Genomic DNA, 21649 nt, shown 5'->3' on the forward strand with positions numbered 1-21649 from the left:
GAATTTTGTGAAGGAATGGAAGAGGGTGCAAAAATGATTGATACAAATGGTTCAGGAGATAAAGAACTTATGTTATGAAGAGATATTGGCAAAGTTAGGGCTGTTTTCTTTGGAGGACAAAAGGTTGGGAGGAGATCTGACAGATATTCAAGATCTTGAGGAGTCTGGGACAGAGTAGATAGGGAGAAACTGTTACAACTTTTGAAGACATCAGTAACAAGGCACAGATTTAAATTAATTTGCAAATGAAGCAAGGGTAACATGACAAAAGCATTCGCACACAGAGAGTAGTTAAGAAATGCACGGCTTCAGAGTCTAGCAATGTATTCAAAAGGGAATTAGACTACTACTTAATAAAGGAACAGTGTGCAAGATTACCGGGACAAGGCAAGAGAATTTGAAAATTAAATGCTCATTTCGGAGTGCTGAAGCGGTCATGATGAACTTAATGGCCTCCTTCTGTATTGTAACGATTCTGGGATTCTGTGAATCTCATCAAAACATTATGCAAGGTAAAGGTTTTATTTAAGAAATTTCAGTGACTGTAATATGGAGAAGCATGGATAAAAATGGTAAGAGTGATTACAAACACAGCAATCATACAAGTGAAATTGTATGAGGCACTTCTGTATTATGGAATAAAGCCCCAATAGCGTAAGGAGAGGTCAAGTAGCTATCTTACAGTGAGGATTAGGAAGTTCTATGCTAGTTACTGAAAAAAGATGTATCTGATATAGTATTAGCAATTGATTCTAACACCTAATTAATACTGGTGATAGTAACAAATGAATGCTTTATGTCTTTATATAGCAAGGCTAATTGAAACAAAGTCACGCATTGTGGATTAATGTCACCCAACTGCACACATCAAATGGCACACTGTAATGAATCTGAAAGGAGAATCTCTGATAGAAATAGAATAATTCAGGATCCTGCAGCATCAAATAGCACTCCAGTTCCTGGGATTAATTAAGTTATAGCTACTTTGGAATCTGTGGCTTCACTTTAGAAATTTATGCCATATTTATATTGCTCCAGTTGTAGATACGACAAATAATTTTTCAGTATAACCAAACAAAATTTTGTTTAAAGGGTGTTCAGGAACAATATTATCCTTAAAATGTCTTACTCTTTGCAGTTGCCTTCGAATAATGAAACTTACTCATTCAAGTTATACAAACCATCTTAATCAGCTCATCACTAGATCAGAAGTAGTTTGAATGAAATGACTGCAGCCTCTCTTGTAGAGATCAGTGCAACCTTATAGCTAGATATCTTGATCATGTAGCTATCTTGACCTCAATCTATACCTTAAGCAAAATTATTAGCCTTAGAGTCTCGCAGAGACATTTGACTACAGGATGCTGCAAATTACGGTAATAGGTGAATTTGTCTTTTCTCCTTAATTCCCAAATGCACATTCTCCTCGTGATCACTGCTATCTACATGTCAATGCAAGAACTCCTGTGAGAACACGAGAAAAAGATTTTTAGCTTCGACATAACTTCTATCGGTTTCATTTTTTTAAAACAAATCATTCTTGTTTTCCTTGATCAATACAAGTAGCCTCTTTTTGTTCAACTCTCCACTGATTGGCTTGCCTCATCCAATTAGATCACTGGCTATATATATCAGTTCCCTGAAGAAGCTCAATCTTTCCCCACCGTTATCTTTTCTTCCTTTAAATTTCATGTTTTAGCCTCTAGTGTTTAATTGCTTCAGATTTCAATATATTTTTGGGTGCTCTTTGGAGGGTCAGTGTGGACTGAATGACCAAATAAATAGCCTGCTTCCACACTGTAGGGATTTGATAATTTCAAAGGAAAGTTCAGACAAAAAAAAGCACCATTTAATGAAAAAACTTGACCTGATTTTTTTTGAATTCTTAATTAAGTGTATGGAATTCCACACTTATTACTACACATAATGCCGAGGACCTAAAACATTTGAGAAGATGCAAAATAGATTTAGAAGTATGATATTGGAACTGTGAAGTTATAATCTAGCAGAAAAGCATGAACAGGCAAAATTTCTATTCTTTTGGAAAGGATAGGTGAAGGGGACTTAACAGAGAGCTTTGAAATTATGAGAGGTTTTTGTATAGTAGGCACTAAGTGTATCCACTTATGGACAAGAAGAAAGTTAAAGGCCATTAATGTGAGTCACTAAGAAATCAAGTGCGGAATTCACAAAGAAAGTTCTTGTCCTAAAGGATGGTGAAAATGTGGTTTGTGCAGGAAGTGGTTCAGGTAAATAGTGGAAGTACATTTAAGGAGGTTAGACAAGCACAAAGGAATAAAACAAGGAACAAAAACAAAAGTTGCTGGAAAAGCTCAGCAGGTCTGGCAACATCTGTGAAGGAGAGAACAGAGTTAACGCTTTGGGTCCAGTGACCCTTCCTCAGACCTTTAGGTTTTTACAAAGAAATAAAAGGTTATGCCAAAGTTAAACGAAGGCAGAACGCCTGAATGGAACAAAGAAATCAGCATGGACTGATTAGGTTGAATATTGTTTCAGTGCTGTGTGTGTAATACAGCATTAGAGCTTCTGATGAATGGTTTGCAAAATGATGGAAATGCAAACTTTTCCCAAATTAGAGTTTTAAGGACTTGAAGGAAATGTTCAACAGAATGCCCAAACTTGGTTGCCCAAAATCCCAAATTTAACATATGCAAGTTAATGTTAATTGCTCTGTAAAACACCAGTTGTACAACATTGCATTCACCTCTATATTGTTATTTTCCTGCTTCTGAAATATTTTGTCACTGCTGTACAGATTTACAATATGCATTTGTTGCTGTTGGTTTAAAACAATTTCACGTTGCAATGCAATTATACAGTGCACAAATTGAACTTTTTTGTAAAAAATCAATTTGGAGTTCTACAAGGAAAATTTCTCAATGAAAAAAGTGCATTAACTGTATACAGGTTATGTAATGAAAAGCTTACCAATATGGACAAACTGACAGTCAAATAATCTGCAGGAGACAAAGTAGTTTTGCAATTTACTACTGTGATGTAAAATGTGTGATTCATTCATATCTTAATGTCATTTAGTTTGACTACCAAGTGAGTTTGTGCATCTGAAGGCGTTTAATGATTAAACTGTTAAGTAATTCTGTGGCAATGGTGATACATTTTCAATACAGTACAGGTGACAGACTTTCTGGATGCAATGATGTTTAGTTTACATTGGGAGAGTTTACACATGAACAAAATAAAGAATGTAGTGACTTGTGCTTTCAAGAAGATTAATGGTTTTTGGGGTGCTTATGGGAAACACCACAGCTTGGAAAAAAGATTTTTAGTTTTAGTTTGGGATAGATTTGGAGATGTTTTGGGTTAAGCTATGTAAAATAGCTGCTTCTCAGAAAGGGAGGTATTGTAGGATTGTTAAAGAAAGATTAATTGAATTCAAGGAGTTTAATTCAAATGTTCCAGACAAGAGTATTGGTTAATACCCCGAAGGCTTATTTGAAGCTGAGAAAGATTGAGCTTCACTATATCAAATCAAGGAGGACACCTTCAAGAACAAAGAACAAAGCGAACAAAGAAAATTACAGCACTGGAACAGGGCCTTCAGCCCTCCAAGCCTGCGCTGATCCAGATCCTCTATCTAAACCTGTTACCTATTTTCCAAGGATCTGCATCCCTCTGCTCCCTGCCCATTCACGTATTTGTCTAGATATATCTTAAATGATGCTATCGTGCCCGCCTCTATCACCTCCGCTGGCAAAGCATTCCAAGCACCCACCACCCTCTGTGTGAACAACTTTCCACGCATACCTCCCTTAAACTTTTCCACACTCACCTTGAAATCGTGACCCTTAGTAATTGAGACCCCCACTCTGGGTAAAAGCTTTTTGCTATCCACCCTGTCTGTACCTCTCATGATTTTGAGGGATCCCCCCCTCAACCTCTGTCTTTCTAATGTAAATAATCCTAATCTACTCAACTTCTCTTCATAGCTAGCGCCCTCCATACCAGCAACATCCTGGTCAGATTCTCATAACTGGAAATTTGGGATAGAGAAGGGGTTTTGAGTACTGTAAAAGTATGCAGTCAAAGATTATGTTTTAATGGTGTTTCAAATTTTTAAAGCTGTGTTATATGGAAGCTTTTCCAGCAACTTTTGTTTTATTCTATTTTATCGTTATTTCTTTTGATCTCTTGTTAAAGTCAAATCCACAGTATTGTGTTTTTGTGTTTCAGTGACAAACCTTCTTGTTAAAACCCAAAAGGAAAAAGAAGTTATAATTGATCTTGCCAGATTTCAGCCTGGAATCTCACTTGTCCAGTGATAACATTGCATCCCTCAAACCTATCAACCAATTATCCTGTGAGGCCTCACAGTACAGAACTGGAGGAACACAACAGGTCAGGCAGTGACAGGGGAGCAGGAGGGTTGATGTTTCGGATCGGGCCTCCTTTTCTGAAGAAGGGTCCTGGTCCGAAACGTCAACTTTCCTGCTCCTCTGATGCTGCCTAACCTGTGTTCCTACAGCTGTACACTGTGTTGTCTCTGATTCCAGCAACTCTAGTTCTTCCTATCCCCCATTCTGTGAGGTCTAGTAGTTTTTCAACAATATGATCACTTTTTTCAGCAACACATTAGTCGATATATGTTGCAGGTTTATTGGTTCAATGATAAGAAAATACAAGAGATTTTGCAGCCAATACTTCAACTTGAACACTCAAGTGAAACACAAGCCACTTAACCTTCACTTGAGATCTTTCAATGTCCAAGCAATCAGAACCTCAGCTCTGATGAAGAGTCATCTAGACTGGAACTGTTAGCTTGCTCCCTTTACATTGGTATTGTCTGACCAGCTGCGATCTCCAGCCTTTGTTGTTTTCAGCTATCTCCAGTGCATTGTGAGAGCAGCAGTCAATGCCATGCTTTGAATATTCAGTTACATATCTGCAAATCGGAGGTTGTCAACAGATATGGTGCAGCACCTGTGAACTGTACTATTAAATTCTCAGGATACTGTGCTTGTGGACATTTTGCACTGTGCATGTACAGAATGTGGGAAATCCACTTGTTACACAAAGTGTTTGGAAAAGCACAGGCTCAAACATTCGGTCAACTATGACATCCCCAGGTCATGGAGAAATTGCATGTGCCCCATAAAGGGACACGCAATTGTTGAATGACCGTTGAATTGGCCTGCCTATCTGGGTCAATTTAAGGCGAACATTTTTGGAATTTCTCTTTGGTTAAGCCATTGATCTAAGTCTTAGAATCTCTTCTCAGAAGAAATGGATGAAGCTGCCTGTTGAGGGTAAATGAGGGTCACTAGTTCCAGAGGAAATCTATCTGAACTTCACCTTTACCTACCAAATGCTGTATCTGCCTTCGAGAACTTATTGTTGAAAGGATCACAGAGTTCTATGTTTGTAACATGTCACTTTTGTAGTTCTTCCTTTAATACTTGGTTTGACCTGTTCCTGTTCTGACAAATCATGGTGACATAAAAGGATTATTTTAAAATGTAATAAAGATAAAAGACCTATTTTAATGTAGTTAGCTAAGATTTGAGCTTGTGGAGTGAGAGAATATGAAGAATGACTAGAGAGTTGGCTGGAAAAACAGAATAGAGATTCAGTGTAGTTAGATTGACAAAGGTGGAAATGGTGTTCCAAATGCTTTATAGGTAATTAAGTACTTTTTAAATGTAGTCTGTCTATAATTTGAATGCAATTTAACATAGAATGTAATTGTTGAGCGCAGCACTCTCTCAGGAAGAGTTGTTGATTAAGGATTATAAATATCAGTTATGACCATTTTAGCACCTCTGTTCTTCTTCAAAGAATTGTCATGGAGCCTGTTAGGCCCACTTGAGGTAGCATATGGAGCTTGTATTTAATATCTCACCTGAAAGATAGCACCTCTGATTGTGTGTCCTCAATACTTCACCAGAGTAGCTGTTTTGATTGTTGTTCTTGCGTTTCTGTTGTAGGACTTGAAGCCACAATCTCTCGGTATGGATGAGCGCCACTGCGACTATTATGGTAAGAATGAAAAAAAAATTGAGTAGTTGAAGAAAAAAGGCAAAACTACTGGAATTTCACTTTTGCAATGTTCTTGTGTACTAGATCAAAAAGGTGAAATTCAAAATGAATTGTCACTGAAGATTCCATCTGGAAATAGATAATTTCCTATAGGTAGTAGCTAGATTATTTTTGACAATTTAAGGATAGAATATGGTATTTGTGCTGGACTGTTTATGACTACTGAATATGTAGAAGAGTTAACGAAAATAGGCAAATTAGAACATGGTTCTTAATACAGGCTGTCCAATAATAAAGTGTAGATGTTTGGGTAATCATGTTCAACTTTATTTCTATCAGCTATTTTGTAAAAATATTTAAATTTTCCGCCACAGGAAGTAACACAGTGTTGATGACAGAGCTAAATGTCTGTCTCTTACATTATTTAAAGTTGGTAAGCTGTATCTAAACTCATGCCCTACTTTAACCATTTCCAACAATGTTTAGAACTACTTTTGTGCTTGGTAAAACTCTTGTAATGAGTAATTTATGAAAAAATAGATCAATGCAAAACTTATCAATATAACCTTACATTAATCATTTAGCATGCTCCCCTTCATTGCTCAAACCATTGAGATTAGGAGTTGGGACATCATGTTGAGATTGTAGAGGACGTTGGTGAGGTCACAGCTGGAATACGCACCCTGCGATAGGAAGGATATTATTAAAGTTGGAACGGGTTCAGAAAATATTTACAAGTATGTTGCAAAAGCTAGAGGGTTTGGGTTATATGGAGAGGCTGGATAGGCTAGGGCTTTTATCACTGGAGCATAGGAGGTTGAGGGATGACCTTGAAGAGGTTTATAAAATCACGAAGGGCATAGATTAGGCAAACAGCAAAAGGTTTTTTTTCCTCTATGTACAGGAGTTCAAAAGTAGGGGGCATATTTTTAAGGTGAGAGAAGAAACATTTAAAAGGGACCTGAGGAGCGATGTTTTCACTCAGAGGGTGATTTGTACCTGAAATGAAATGCCAGATGAAGTGGAATATGCAGGTACAGTTACAACATTTAAAAGACATTTGAACAGCACATTAAGAAAGGTTTAGAAGGATAAGGGCCAAATGCAGGAAAATGGGACTAGTTTAGTTTGGGAAACATGGTCAGCATGGGCAAGTTGGACCAAAGGGTCGGTTATTGTGCTGTATGACTCTAAACCTCTTGTCAAAAGAGGTGATTTTTCTGCTAATTCAGTCAATGAAACACCTGAACGCAAAGTCTAAAAAGCAAGAACTATTCAGAGACAGTACAATGAGAACTATCGGGACGTTGGTTTTCATGGACAGGAGCTGTTTCTTAATCTTTACCTAAATGTCCTAGGTGCAGAGAAAAACTGGCAAATAGTGGAGTTGAATAGATTTTAAAAATATGTCTATGCTCACAGACAGTTTTTTTTGGAGCATATTTGAATCGTTTCTGATTCTTCTGTAGCCTGTCGTACGCACAACGATGCAAACCTTTCTGGTCAGGCTGTAACTAAAGGAAAAGTAAGTAAACGCAATGTTTACGAGCACATTTAGTTAAAAAAAGTGGGTGTGCATGGAATTGTGCATCTTGTTGAAGTGTACCTCGATACTAAAAAAGTTGATAACCACTGCTGCCGATTATAATGACAAAAGCACAAACAAAGATAAAATTGCACGTCAGGACAAGATGCACGATAATCATAAGCAAAGTCTTTCCAAATCCAACCGTCTGTTGATGCGAACATTGTTTAGCCAGGCATTCAAATTTTAAAATAAAATGGGTAAAACAAAATAAGTACATTTGGAGTCTGAGTTCAGAATAACCAATTAGAGGGGATAAAGTCACTTTTGTAAATGCAGATTGGTTTACTATTATTTGATCAGAACCATGTGAATGTCATATTAAATTTCTTTCAATGTTAAGACATTTATATATAGCCTTTTGGTTTTTAACAGAAACATTTATGCATACTTACTAAATTATCAAATCAGATAATCTTGAAGCAAATTTCTTCCTCTGGCATTTACAACAATGATTCCAAGCTTCACATACATCCATGAATACACTTTACTACAAAGAATATCAGACACTCAAATTTACTGACCATGAACAGAATGCTCTCAGCAGATAACCTTGAAATTACACACCAGATGCGGGCATCCTTGAAATTAACTGTAATAAGCTTACCAACATTTGTTTTGTTGCAAAATCTATTATAGTACACTAACATTTTGATGACTGCAATATCTATTCACTGGTCAAGATTGTTCTACTTTTTTCCCCAAATGCACACTAAAGAGATAATTGATTATTTCTCTTCAACTTAAAACACATTAGAAGATTATCTCTACAGCTGCATGAAACAATCAGTTCAAAAAAAATTCAGTGCAGATATGACTAAACTAATAATAGCCAGAAACATTTAACAATTTATTAAAAATCTTTGAGGCATTTTTCCTGATATGGAAGTATGTTATTTACATGCCAAATTAGAGACTGCTATGAATAATTCAAATAATTATAATATTCACCTATATAACTGAACATAAAAATCCTGATTTCATTTACTTACAATTTTCAAAATGCATACTGGTGAGTAACTGACCTAAATGATCTTAGATTTAAAATTTATATTTTGTAAGTCAGAGCGAGATACCAGGCCAAACAAAAATCTTACTGCAGCCATGGAACTGAAGTAAAAACTGTACCTTTTCTAAAATGTGAAAGGTGCAGAAATATTACTGCATTTAAATAATTTTGAAATTGATGGTGTACACACCTGCATATTAAAGGATATATCATTTCAAATAGGAAATGGACTGTTTAAAAAAAAATTATCATGACATGGTCTTTGCTGGCTGGCAAGCATTTCTTGCCTGTCCCTAGTTGCCCTTGAGACAGTGGTGGTGAGCTGCTTTCTTGAACTGCTGCAGTCTACATGCCATAGGTTGATGCACAATGTGCTAAGGAAGAGAATTCAAGATTTTGACCCAGTGACAATGAAGAAATAGCGATATATATTCAAGATGGTCAGTGGCTTGGAGGGAACTGCAGTTGGTAGTGTGCCCATGTATCTATTGCCCTTGGCCTTCTAGATGGAAGTGGCTGTGCGTTCAGAAAGTTTTGTCAAAGGATCTTTGGTGAAATTCTGCAGTGCATTTTGTCGACAGTACACACAACTGAGTGTTAGTGCTGGAGGGAATGGATGTTGGTGAATGTGGTGATAATCAAATGGGCTGCTTTGTTCTGGATGGTTTTGAGGTTCTTGAATGCTGTTGGAGCTGCACCCATCCTGGCAGTTGCAGAGCATTCCATTACAGCTCCCATTTGTGCCCTGTAGATACTTGACAGGCTTTGTGGAGGCAGGTGATGAGGTATTCACCACAACATTCCTAGTCTCTGACCTGCTCTTGTAGTCATTGTTTATGTGGCAAGTCCAGCTGAGTTTTTGATCAAAGTTAACCTAAGCATGTCGACAGTAAGGGATTCAGTGATAGTAATAACATTGAATGTCAAGGGGCAGTAGTTAGATTGTCTCTTACTGAAGATGGTCATTACCTGGCATTAGTGTAGCCTGTATGTTACTTGCCATGTCAGGCCAACCATGGATATTGTTCAGATCTTTTTGCGTTTGAACACAGACTGCTTCAATACCCGAGAAGTCACAAAGGGTAGTGGACATTGTACAGTGAAATCCCTATTTCTGACCTCATGATGGAGGAAAGGTCATTGATTAAGCAGTTGAAGGTGGTTGTCCTGAGGAACTCCTGCAGAGACATCCCAGAGCTGAGATTACTGACCTCTGAAGACCACAACCATTTTCTCACGTGCCAAGTACGACCCCAACCACCGGAAAGTTTACCTGTTGATTCCAGTTTTGCTCGGGCTCCTTGATGCCACACACTGTTGAATGCCGCCTTGATGTCAAGGCCTATCACCCTCACCTCAGGATTCCAGGTCTTTTGTCCATGTTTGGTCCAAGATTGCAGTGAGGTTAGGAGCTGAATGGCCCTGGAGGAACCCAAACTGGGTGTCACTGACAGGTTATTACTCAGCAGATGCTGCTTCATAGCACTGTCGATGACACTTCCCATTGCTTTACTGATGACAGAAAGTAGACTGATAGGACAGAAATTGGTTCGCTTGAGTTTTCCCTGAATTTTGTGTACAGGACATATCTGGGCAATTTTCTACATTGTCAGGTAGATGCCAGTGTTATAGCAGTACTGGGACAGCAGAGCTAGGGGACTGGCAAGTTCAGGAAAATCCCCAGTTTGGCACTACCTCCAGATGTTAGTGAAGAGGAATTTGAAAAGTTGACAGGAGTACTTCTGGTGCCTAATTTTTGATGGATTGTTGGTCCAGTTTAATTTCTTTGTTATGACTTCATAGCAATTGCTGCAACAACGAGGGCAGGTCAGAGTCAGAGTCAACCATATTGCTGGCAGTCTGGAGTCTAATCGTTACCCAGATCAGGTGAGGATGGCAAATTTTCTTGCCTGAAGGACATTAGTGAGTCAGATGGAAGGAAATCACAAAGTTCTGAAAAACACCAACAACATTTGTGTTCAAGTGCACCAAAAATGGAGCTGTTATAATTCTAAAGTTGTGGCTGTAATGCAGTCAGTGTTTGACCAAAACTCTTTTATAATGCTCGTGTAACTGCAGCATTGCCAACTGACAGGGATTTCACTAATGAAAAGCACTGCCCACCACAGAATTTCATGTGTCTACAGAGCACACTACTACCTCAATTTTACTTGTAATTGCGTGGAAAATGGGGGAAAAGCAGAAGGGGGAAAGTAGGCACATGCTTGGTTCTGCAACTGGAAAAATAGCTTGCTATTAACAAAACTTTTCCTAGTCAGATTGAGAAATTTAATTTACAGCACATCTTACAGCATGACAGTACCAAAACTTACTGTAAATTCTCACAATCAACACTTACAGCATCCCTAATATAGAATTACCATATCCAATGCTTAAAGTCTAAAAGTGTCTCATTCAGTTCAAAGATAAATGTTCATGTCACGTAAATAGAACTCAGCTCTGTGAAAAGGCTAACTGGGGAATAAGATTGGAATACTGAGTTTCTGCAAGAGATACTTATTCATTGGTTAGAATCAGGAGGCAGTAAGAGAAAAGATGCAGTTTCATTAACAATTAGCCAGAAGAGAGATGTAAACTAATCAAACAGAAAGATAACAAAGGGAACGAAGCAAGAGTGACAAAACTTCTAACGTTCACATTGAATGTATTTCATGTGGCCTTTAAAGTTAACAACATAAAAATGGTCAGTTACAACTTCTAATTAAAGGCCTACTTATGGAAGTACATTCTCCATCAATTTATCAAATATGACACTTTCTTCATTTATTTGTATTAGCTGCTTGAATTGCTCCATAGTCTTATTATGAAATTAGCCAGAGTTGCAATTAGCTTCTGAATTTTTATAAATTCAGCAGGTCACGTTTTAATTTTAAAAAGAAATTTGTTCAAGAAATAACATCAGAGCACACAAATGTACCACAGGCATGGTTTTTGCAACATTTTAATCACTTTTGTTCACATAACCATTAAATGAGGTGTATTTTCACACATTATTGCACAGTATATGTTTTTGATATTGAACACATTACTCATGGAAAATAGTACCTTGATCTGCAAAACATCTGCTATTCCATCACATATCATCATAGACCTATTTGATTTTCCACTGAGAAAATTGTTTGCACCTGCCCCTGCTTTCTGAAGTATATTCATAACATAACATTAGCACTTAATATTTTTCCAGTAAACAATATTTCAAAATGTTGAATGGTTTGAACATTTTCTTGTCAAAAGAAATATTTTCCATCATTTATCATGAGTGAAATCTGCCCATTTCTTTGGGAATAGTATTATTGTGATAAAAATGTTCCAGCAAAGCAAGCTGTAGCTTTAATTTTAGATACCTTAATAGTCTTTAAACATCCAAGTGCTTTAAGCAAAGCTTATTTTGGCAATTCTTCCCCAGTCCCATCTTCACAATTGGCTACTTTTAATTAGTGTCAATAGGCCTTAACATTAGTCCATTTTCAGGGCAAGAGGAGAGTAAGGTGAAGAGGAAAGAGTAGCAGCAGGTGGCTGGAAATAGATCCATTTGTTAGAACTGCTTTACGCATAGAATACAGCATTTGTGTGTAAGATATCAAAAAAATTGCCTGAACTCAAATCCTCAAATTAGTGGACTGTTGCAACGTGTAAAGGCTCTATAATTCCACTGTATGACATTAACAGCATTTTTCAGTTGGCATCAATATAATTTGGAAATACCACCACTGGTCATTATTTTGACATTTTAATATACATCATTCGGTATCCTTTGGTATTTCTATCCCATTATTACACTTCAAAGCTTGTGCATTAGAGCTGGACATTTCAGATTGTCCGGCCGCTTCATTAAACATCCAAAGATTCTACCACTTCCTTGTTACCATCTTCTGTGGGATCAGATTTGGGATTTGTATTTTCTTTTACTTGAACTGCTTCTAATTCTGTAGAAGTTCCAAAACCAGAACCTTCTGGTTGCACACCATCACCATCATAGATAATATCTTCAGGGTTTGGAGCCATGGGACAGAACTCTTCCCCAGGACAGATTTGATGAAAGATATCTTCTGCCTAGTGAAAAGAAAGAGGAAATAAGCCCTGTAAACATTGATCCAAACACACATTGAAAATAATTACTGGTCTGAAAGACGATAGCCTTTTGAATGTTGCTACAATTATAATGAAGACAAACTATCAACATTAAGCTTTCATCAGTTAACTTTAACAATGGACTAAAAATGGTTTCAGTAAGGAAAGTGACCGAAATAACTGCACATGGAATGCACAAAACTGGCTGCACTGAAATGACCATTTTCGATCAAGTGGCAGCAAACTCTGAGGTATCAAGAAATTTTCATCTCCTATTTTACTCACACTTACATTATACAATCACATATTGGAGAGATGAAAGGGCACTGGTGGAATGTTAATGTCTGAAAGCACTTCATTCCCTTCCTCTTTCAATCCAATAAAGCAACACTTCCTAAAGAGCAGCTTGCGAATACCACCTTTCACCAAGAAATCAAGGTTATTGTCCTGAGGAAGCAGGTGACAGTAACGGGAGCGAGTTCCAAGAGTCAGCGGCAGCAGCTGTAACAGGTTCCGAGGGCCTGCGGGAGCAAACTCCAAGAGCCCTTGAATTCTGAGGGTGGCACTGAGATTCATGGTTGAGGGTAGAGGCCCACTTCCCTGACAAAGATAATATTACCTGAAGACTTTTGGATCTGGATGCTTTTTTTGGCTTTTTTTAATATTTCTGCTTTGATGCTTCTTTAAAAATTCTGTTTCTTTCCAATCTAAGATGGTAATTTCTTTTTAAAATTGGTATTTTGTACCAGAGAGGATGCTGGAGGCCAGCAACTTTGTACACTTTACATTGTAGCTGAGTACACGTAACAATAAAACCTAAGTCTAATTCCAGAACAACAGCTAAACAGTCACTCAGATTTCACTCTTGCAACTCAATGATTGCAAAAATTTCATAGTGCGATGACGTTGACCTTCCTATCTGTACAAACACTTAAAAAAAATTACCTGCATTTGCATGCGTTTGAGGTCATGTTTTATTATTTTTCCCCCCCCCCAAGTTTAATAGGAAACTTGACTCTATTCTTTTGCTCAAGATAGCTTTGGAATTGGACCTCCTCCATTCTTATTTGGTTCACTAAGTTTTAACTGAAGTGCAATAGCTGCACTAAAAAAAAAGTCCCTGCTGACCAATGGGGTGGGTTAAAAATAAGACTCAATTACCCCTCCTCAGTTGGTTGTAACAATGTAGGCACTCATGTTAATATAACATCTTTCAAAACCTCAAAGTTCCAATGTGTTTTGCAGCCAAATATATCTTTTCAAAGATGTGAAGTTAGAAAATGTGGCATAAATGTTTGCATACAACATTCTGCAAACAGCAGTATTATCAGTCAGTGATTTTGGTCAAGAAACAAACATGTTTCCCACGACGGAAGAACTGTAAAGGGCCAAGGAAGTGCCACGTGATATCTCAGGTTCACCTGCAGAGGCTACATCCTTCGACAGTGCAGCACTCCCTTCTGAGTGTGCAGAAGTGTCCATCTAGATTACATGATCAAATCTCTGGCTGCTGTTTGAACCTATTACCAAACCAAACTGACACCAGTGATTTGAAGGTGAATGACTGGAACAGCTTCCAAATGTGCTGGTCATCTAATTTATCTGAGAAATGCTCTATTTATCCTCAGTACAGCTAGGAGAAAAGATCCAAAGTTCACACTGCTGATTGCTTTGTGCTGAAAAATATTGGCTTCATAATAAGAACAGCCTGCTGACAATCACTGGCCTGATTCACATAAATAACTTTCACTTGAGCAAACTATTAAAAAGAGAAGTCAGCACTCATGATGGCATTCCAGCCAGGTGACAAGGACGATAAAGGTCGAGGGAAGAGAAATACTGATAAAATATAAAGCAGAGAGAAATATTCTAAATTTTACATCACTTAAAAGAAGCTTTCATAATAGTAATACGGTAACCCTAAGCTTTCCTTGTTGAGCCCACACATTTATTGAAAATAAATAATTCACAACCTCGCTGTGTTTGGCATCTGAAGACCTCTCAAAAAGTGTCCTTATGGACCAAACAATGAATTATTTGAGGATATATATGTGCCATGTTTACACAGAAGCACTAAAGGGGAGTCTAAGTATGCAGGTGAAGATGATGAAAACAATTTCGAACTTGCATAGAATCTTAATGTGGATAAACAATCCACAGAGGCATAAGGGGAAAAAAAATGGACAGCATGCCAAAGAAGGCAACAATAGCAGGGTGTCCAAAACTTTAGCTAAGGAAGTATGTTTTAAAGAAGTGCAATAGCACAGGTATTCAAAAAGGTTTTAAGTCAGGCCCATACCTCGGAGGAGTCTGTCCTTCCATGTTTTCTTCCTTCTTCCAAGTAGACCTCAAAATGAAAACATCATGTTTGACAGTGCATTGTAGCGAGATAGTACTTGACTCATACATCACAATATGTAGAGCTCTGAAATAACAATTCTTCCAATTTAAGATGCAGCAGGTACAGATGTAAAGCAAATTTATTGGTGGGGGGGGGGGGGTTCAAGCACTGGCACAGATGTTTATATTGATTAAAACAGAGGAGCAAGGTAAGCTTGACTTATGGGACTGAAATAAAATGCAGCTGCAGGTGCAGAGTATAGGGTGGAGGACACCAGTGATTTGTAGAGGTGAAACTGCAGAGGGATCTAAACTAGACTGATTATTAAGCATTTGAGATTATATAGGTGAGATTATATAGGACTGTTAGTCAAATGTCAGTCAGTAAAGGACCATAGAATATAGGTGCAGGATAGAAAAGTTTGCGGACTTGAGCTTGACAGAGGTTGAAGTTTGAGAAAACTACCTGAGACCAAGTTGACCAAAACAAAAACAACTCTACACTGGAAGTGCAAAAGGAATAAATGAAGCTTTCAATGGCATATGGGCAAATTGGGGATAGTACGGCAATGTCACAAAGATGAAAGCTGGTTATCCTTGTGACAGATTAGATATAATAATTGAAAATTCAAAGTACAGAAAACAAGATCTCGGATCTGCCAATGGTCACATTCTGCATAATGACCACGAATAGGGCAGAGTTAATGAGAGTATGTGCCTGTAGTGGTTAAAGACACCAGTTGCCTGCTTCACATGGCTTAAACTTATGAAGGACTGTCAAGACAGTCAGATGGAATAGCAGTGAATCAATGGAGAACGTGTAGAAGTAGAGTTAGGCAGCATGAGGATAAGTAGAAAATAACCTTATATCTACAAACAAAAGCACAAGGAAGATGATGGACAACAATAGCCACTAGTAGAACCCAGCAAGGACAATCTCACCATCCAGACAACAGAGAAGAGATACAAGAATTAGGTGGTGTCATTCCACTCTGTCCCATGTCTGGATACCTCAGCGCCAGCAGTAAGCAGCAGCAGGGACAACTGAAAAAAAACCCTTTCAGGCCACATAGTCATCAACTATCAATTGTACAGCATATTAAATTGAAAGGATTGTTATTTCAGAGCTCTACACATTATGCTGTACAAGTTGAGTACTATCTCATGACAATGCACAGTCAAGCATGATGTTTTCACTTGAGGTCATTCAGCTTACTTGGATGAAGGAAGAAAAAATGAAAAAGAACAGATTCCTCAGAGGTATGGGCCTGACGTAAAACCTCTGAATACCTGTTAACTTTCAAACAAGCTGATAGACTCTACAAAGCTACTTTCATTGCCTTTGCAGGCCCAAATTATTCTATCAGACTACGGATAGAACAAACATTTTCTGGGGTAGGGAAAGGAGTGGAAATTAGTTCCTGACAGAGCAGCCATTTATAGTCTTGAGGCCAAACACTTAGACTATGGGTAGCTGCACATTGGAATAGGATGGCAAAGGTGCAAAGCAACCATAAGTAGCAGATTTGCCTCCAGACGCAGCACACACAGCTACAAGATTCTTGCCTCATTCTTTCAATGAGCTCCACATTGAACATTTCAAATGTAGAGCTACTAGTTTCTTCTATTTACTGCACATTATTGTACATAATTTTACCTTTATTTTTCAACAATTTGCATATCACAGATTGCCAACTATGTTTCAAGCAAGCGAGATTTGTAATTTTAACATACTTTACTATGAATGGGTGTTTCAAAGCACTTTACAGCCAATGAAGTGCTTTTGAAGTGTAGTTACTGTTGTAACACAGGAAATGTAGTAGCCAATATGCAGACGGCAAACACTGAAACAGCATTGTAAAAATGAGCAGATCTTTTTAGTGATGTTAATTGAAGGATAAATAATAGCTTGGTCACGAGAAATAACCTCTGGCAATCTTTATAATATATGCTATTGTCACATTCCCCTGAACAAGCAGATTAGGCAGAGATATAGTGTCACCTGAAAGAGAGTTGACAGCAAATGTAGCCTTTAAATGTATCAACCAGAGTTTCAACCTTGATTTTTATTTCTCTGCAAATGCATCTGAATATTTTAAAAATCCAAGTTCATTCATTCATGGGATGTCAGCAATTATTGCCCATTCCAAATTATCTAGAGGTAAGTTCAGAATCAACCACATTGTTGTAGGCTTGGAGTGACATGCAGGCCAGGTCAGGCAAGGAAGGCAGAATTCCTTCCCTCAAGGACATCAGTAAATCAAATTGGTTTTTATCCAAATTGATAATGATTTCATGGACGTCTTTAAGCTAGTTTTTTTTATTCTAGATTTTTATTGAAACTCAAAATTCACCATCTGCCACAGTGAGATTTGAAGCCATGTTTGAAGAACATTAGTCTGGCTTTCGAGATGACTAATCCAGTGACATTAACACAACATTGGTAGCTCATGGAGGAGATGGCAAATAAACAGTTGATACACAATAGCATTATTTACTGTTTCATGAGAGTTTGCTCGCTGAGCTGGAAGATTAGTTTTCAGACGTTTCATCACCATTCTAGGTGACATCATCAGTGAGCCTCCGACGAAGTGCTGGTGTTGTCTCGCTTTCTATTTATCTGGTTAGGTTTCCTTGGGTTGGTGATGTCATTTCCTGTTCTTTTTCTCAGGGGATGGTAGATTGGCTCCAAATCAACGTGTTTGTTGATGGAGTTCTCATTGGAATGCCATGCTTCTAGGAATTCTCGTGCATGGCTCTGTTTGGCTTGTCCTAGGATGGATGTGTTGTCCCAATCAAAGCGGTGTCCTTCCTTATCTGTATGTAAGGATGAGTGATAGTGGGTCATGTCGTTTTGTGGCTAGTTGATGTTCACGTATCCTGGTGGCTAGCTTTCTGCCAGTTTGTCCAATGTAGTGTTTGTCACAGTTCTTGCAAGGTATTTTGTAGAGGACGTTCGTGATACGTGAACATCAACTAGCCACAAAACGACATGACCCACTATCACTCGTATCCTTACATACAGATGAGGAAGGACACCGCTTTGATTGGGACAACACATCCATCCTAGGACAAGCCAAACAGAGCCATGCACGAGAATTCCTAGAAGCATGGCATTCCAATGGGAACTCCATCAACAAACACATTGATTTGGAGCGAATCTACCATCCCCTGAGAAAAAGAACAGGAAATGACATCACCAACCCAAGGAAACCTAACCAGATAAATAGAAAGTGGGACGTAACACCAGCACTTCGTCGGAGGCTCACTGATGAGGTTACCTAGAATGGTGACGAAACGTCTGAAAACTAACCTTCCAGCTCAGCTAGCAAACTCACATCCAGAACCTCAACCTGAGCTACAAATCTTCTCAAAACTCACTTACTGTTTCATTGTACGCGTTTTGCAGTTTATCTCCACCCGTGGTGCAATAAACCTGTCTACTGATTGTTCAGCTGCACAGTAGTCACACCAATTCCTTGATATTTTCACAACAATGCAACATCGTACCTCCAATCCCAAATGCTTGCATTTGTATTTGATTTAATGGTCCTCTTCGAAACTTCGTGCACTAATAAAAAGTGTCAATTTTTCCTCAAGAAACTGATTTTCTAGGCATGCTGCCTTTTAAACACTATAGTTCCTTTGCTTTACACGAAACAAACACCCACTAGCTCCAAGATTCATTTCTAAATTTGACTTGCTTTTGTACAATCAGGCTATTCTTCACTCCCCTCCGAATTGCTACCACACTCTTCAGGTAAACCTTAAATTTTAAAATAAAAGAAAGAGAGAGACTTTTAAAAGAGAGAGACAATGGCTACTTAACAGAGGTATGCTGCCTTTTTAAAACTCCCAGTCAATCCAAACACTCATTCTCCCTTCGACTCTTTAACATCCAAACAAGTCTTCAAGTATCACAGTAAATTGTATGGAAGATTTAACTGTGGTAAGTAAGAGGAATCAATTTTAGGTGTTTGATGACAGTTATCCATTCCAAATGGAAAACATGGTACAATTTATGAGATTTCAATACTAGATTATGGAAAAGACAGTTCTCTCTGAAGAGCTGAAACAATTTGCCTCGCAGACTAATTGCTATTGTTTTCTTAACTGTGATAACATAGCAGAGAAGTAACAGCAAGGCTCTGAAAGCCTTTAGCACATCCTAAAAGCAAGAAACAAAATTATGTAAACAGTTTATTTTAGATATTTTTGAACTGACTGTACCTGCTTAACAGACTGCTCAAATCCAAGTGCAGGATCAGGTCCACAACAGACAAACACATTACTGGGAAGGCCTTCATATGTACTGTCAACTGTTGACGTATCTCTCACATTGAAATATAAAGCCCAAAGCACCTGAGGTTTTTCTTCCACTTCACGCTCACTACAATCTGAAAGAAAAATATGTAACCATGTTTGTCGTCAAGCACAGCACCATACATACAGATGTAATGCATGTTACAAGGGCCTAACATCACCTGCTTGCAATCTAAACCAGAACATTTGTCAAGATTCTCTCAAAAGAGAACACAAAATCCACAAGACAGTCAAGTACTGCAATATGTGCAAGGGGAGCTACATAATAACTAATGTTCCTTTGCCAAAAGTTGGAATGGAAGGAGAAACATCTGGATGAAACCGCACGACAATGTTTTGATGACATTCCCAGAAAATACAAATTTACAATAGATCTAGAAAATTAAAAAATATCCAAAATTACAAAATAAATGGGAAACTGTGATTTTAAAATAATATCCACAGGATAATGATAAATTACCAGTGAAAATAATAATTATAATCTCATTCTTCGGTATTCTAATGAGGCCCAATCTACTAAAACACTCCTGGTAAGACAGTTCCTCCATATCAGCTATCAGCCTTAGATGAACCTTCTTTGGACTGTTGCCAAGCCAGTACATCTTTCCTTAGCTAAGGGGCCCAAAACTGTTTGCGGTATTTTAGCTGTAGTCTAACTAATTACTCGTACGGTTTTAGCAAAACCTTCTTACTTTTATATTCCTTTCCCTTCAAAATAAAGGCTAACAATCCATACACCTTCCATCTTACACACAGAACTAAGGAACTAGCTTCTTCTGATTCATGGATGAGGACTCCCAAATCCCTCCGTTTTGTAGCTTTCTTTATTTAAGTAATATTCTGCACCTCTATTCTTCTTGCCAAAATGCATAACCTCATTTCCTGACTTTTTTTTCTCCCCCCCCACCATTTGCCAAGTTTTTGCCCAATCACAACTGGACCAGGAAATGGCAAACGAAAAAAAACAAGGCCTGAGGTCAGTCTCATGAGTGTGTAGATTTGGGGGCAGTAAATCAGTGAATGACGGAAGAGTGTATAGCAGCTAACTGATCAAAAGGTGATGACAAGCTCAATTTCATGGCCATGAATGTGGGCATGTGTGTGTATATGCGGAGACTGGGTCCAAGAGCAGACTGCTTACTCAAATTAGGCACGCTTAACAGAAAGGCTTACGAAGAGTAGAATGGTAAAGCTGGGGGTGTTACTGGTAATGCTTATTCAAACCAAGGCTGAAGAAGTTTTGAGAAAGGCAAGAAGTGTGAAATTGAGATGGAGATTAATAGTGACATGGACATGAAAGTGGGGGGAAAAAAAGCTATTTTGTGCTTGAAAAGTGGTCTTGGAGGTGAAATTCGACGTCAGCAGGGATGTTAAACACGTGGGACTGAATTGATCACATCCATTTTTTTTTCATAAATATATAAATGGGTACAAGTCACTGTCACCTTGTTATCATGCACTTTATCATCTTGCTGAGGTAAAGTCTTATTTCGACACCCTACCACCACCCAAGGAAAATTGCTCTTCCCATTCTCACTGGGAAGCAAAGCTCTCTGTTGAGACCTTGAGTGATCCACCAGTAAGTTATTGTAGCATGTATAGAGACAACACTGAAAACATCAGTTCGCACACTGGAGTTTTTCAAAACAAGTTTCACATCAATTAGGAGAAAAACATGGGAATTAACTTGTCATCTGTGACTAATAAATTAAATGGCAAAAACATCAAAATCAAATTGGGGTAACTGTATAAATTAAAAGATGAAAGCTTGAAAACAGATAGGGAACAGGAAAAGACATTAAAATATCAAATATTAAAATCAGCACAAAATGGTCATAACACAACTGAACATAAGTTTTAATGCTATCACCATGCTATTGTTGATTCACTGGGAATACTGCTTCATTTCTATATTCTACATGGTAGAGTCTCTGAACTTACTGAAGCATGAGAATACAATTCAAGGGCACTCATTTAATAACTTATGTACCCACCAGCTCAAAAATCAAAACTTTATTTGGTGTGAAGGGCCTAAAGTGCTCTTCTTCTCTTTCATAGCTTTCTAAGAAGCAGCTAAAATATTTTATACTTTTATTCCTACTCCTGTAATTCAGATGTACAAAGCTTTCTTCTGTATTGTTTTATTCGTGAAGAAACTAAGCCCTCTCTTTCAGGTGCCTTTGTCTTTTTGACCTGCTATGGCCTAGTGCTCACCTGATCTGGTGATTCGTCCTCAATGGCTCTAATAGAATTTGCTCTGACATTTTAATTAAAATACTGCCACT

At 38.0% G+C, this 21649-nt stretch overlaps 1 protein-coding gene across 1 annotated transcript in view; it reads right to left on the reverse strand.

Annotated features, from left to right (window-relative positions):
- Positions 1-11555: 11555 nt before the first annotated feature.
- Positions 11556-21649, reverse strand: part of chm (CHM Rab escort protein) — an 89421-nt gene continuing 79327 nt past the window's right edge. Inside the window, 3 exon segments of the mRNA XM_048544431.2 lie at positions 11556-12463; positions 12465-12683; positions 19272-19438. Coding sequence (XP_048400388.2) covers positions 12371-12463; positions 12465-12683; positions 19272-19438 — 479 coding nt within the window. The 3' untranslated portion in view covers positions 11556-12370.

Source organism: Stegostoma tigrinum, chromosome 15 (assembly GCF_030684315.1).
Source record: "Stegostoma tigrinum isolate sSteTig4 chromosome 15, sSteTig4.hap1, whole genome shotgun sequence".
Taxonomy (NCBI): Eukaryota; Metazoa; Chordata; class Chondrichthyes; order Orectolobiformes; family Stegostomatidae; genus Stegostoma; species Stegostoma tigrinum.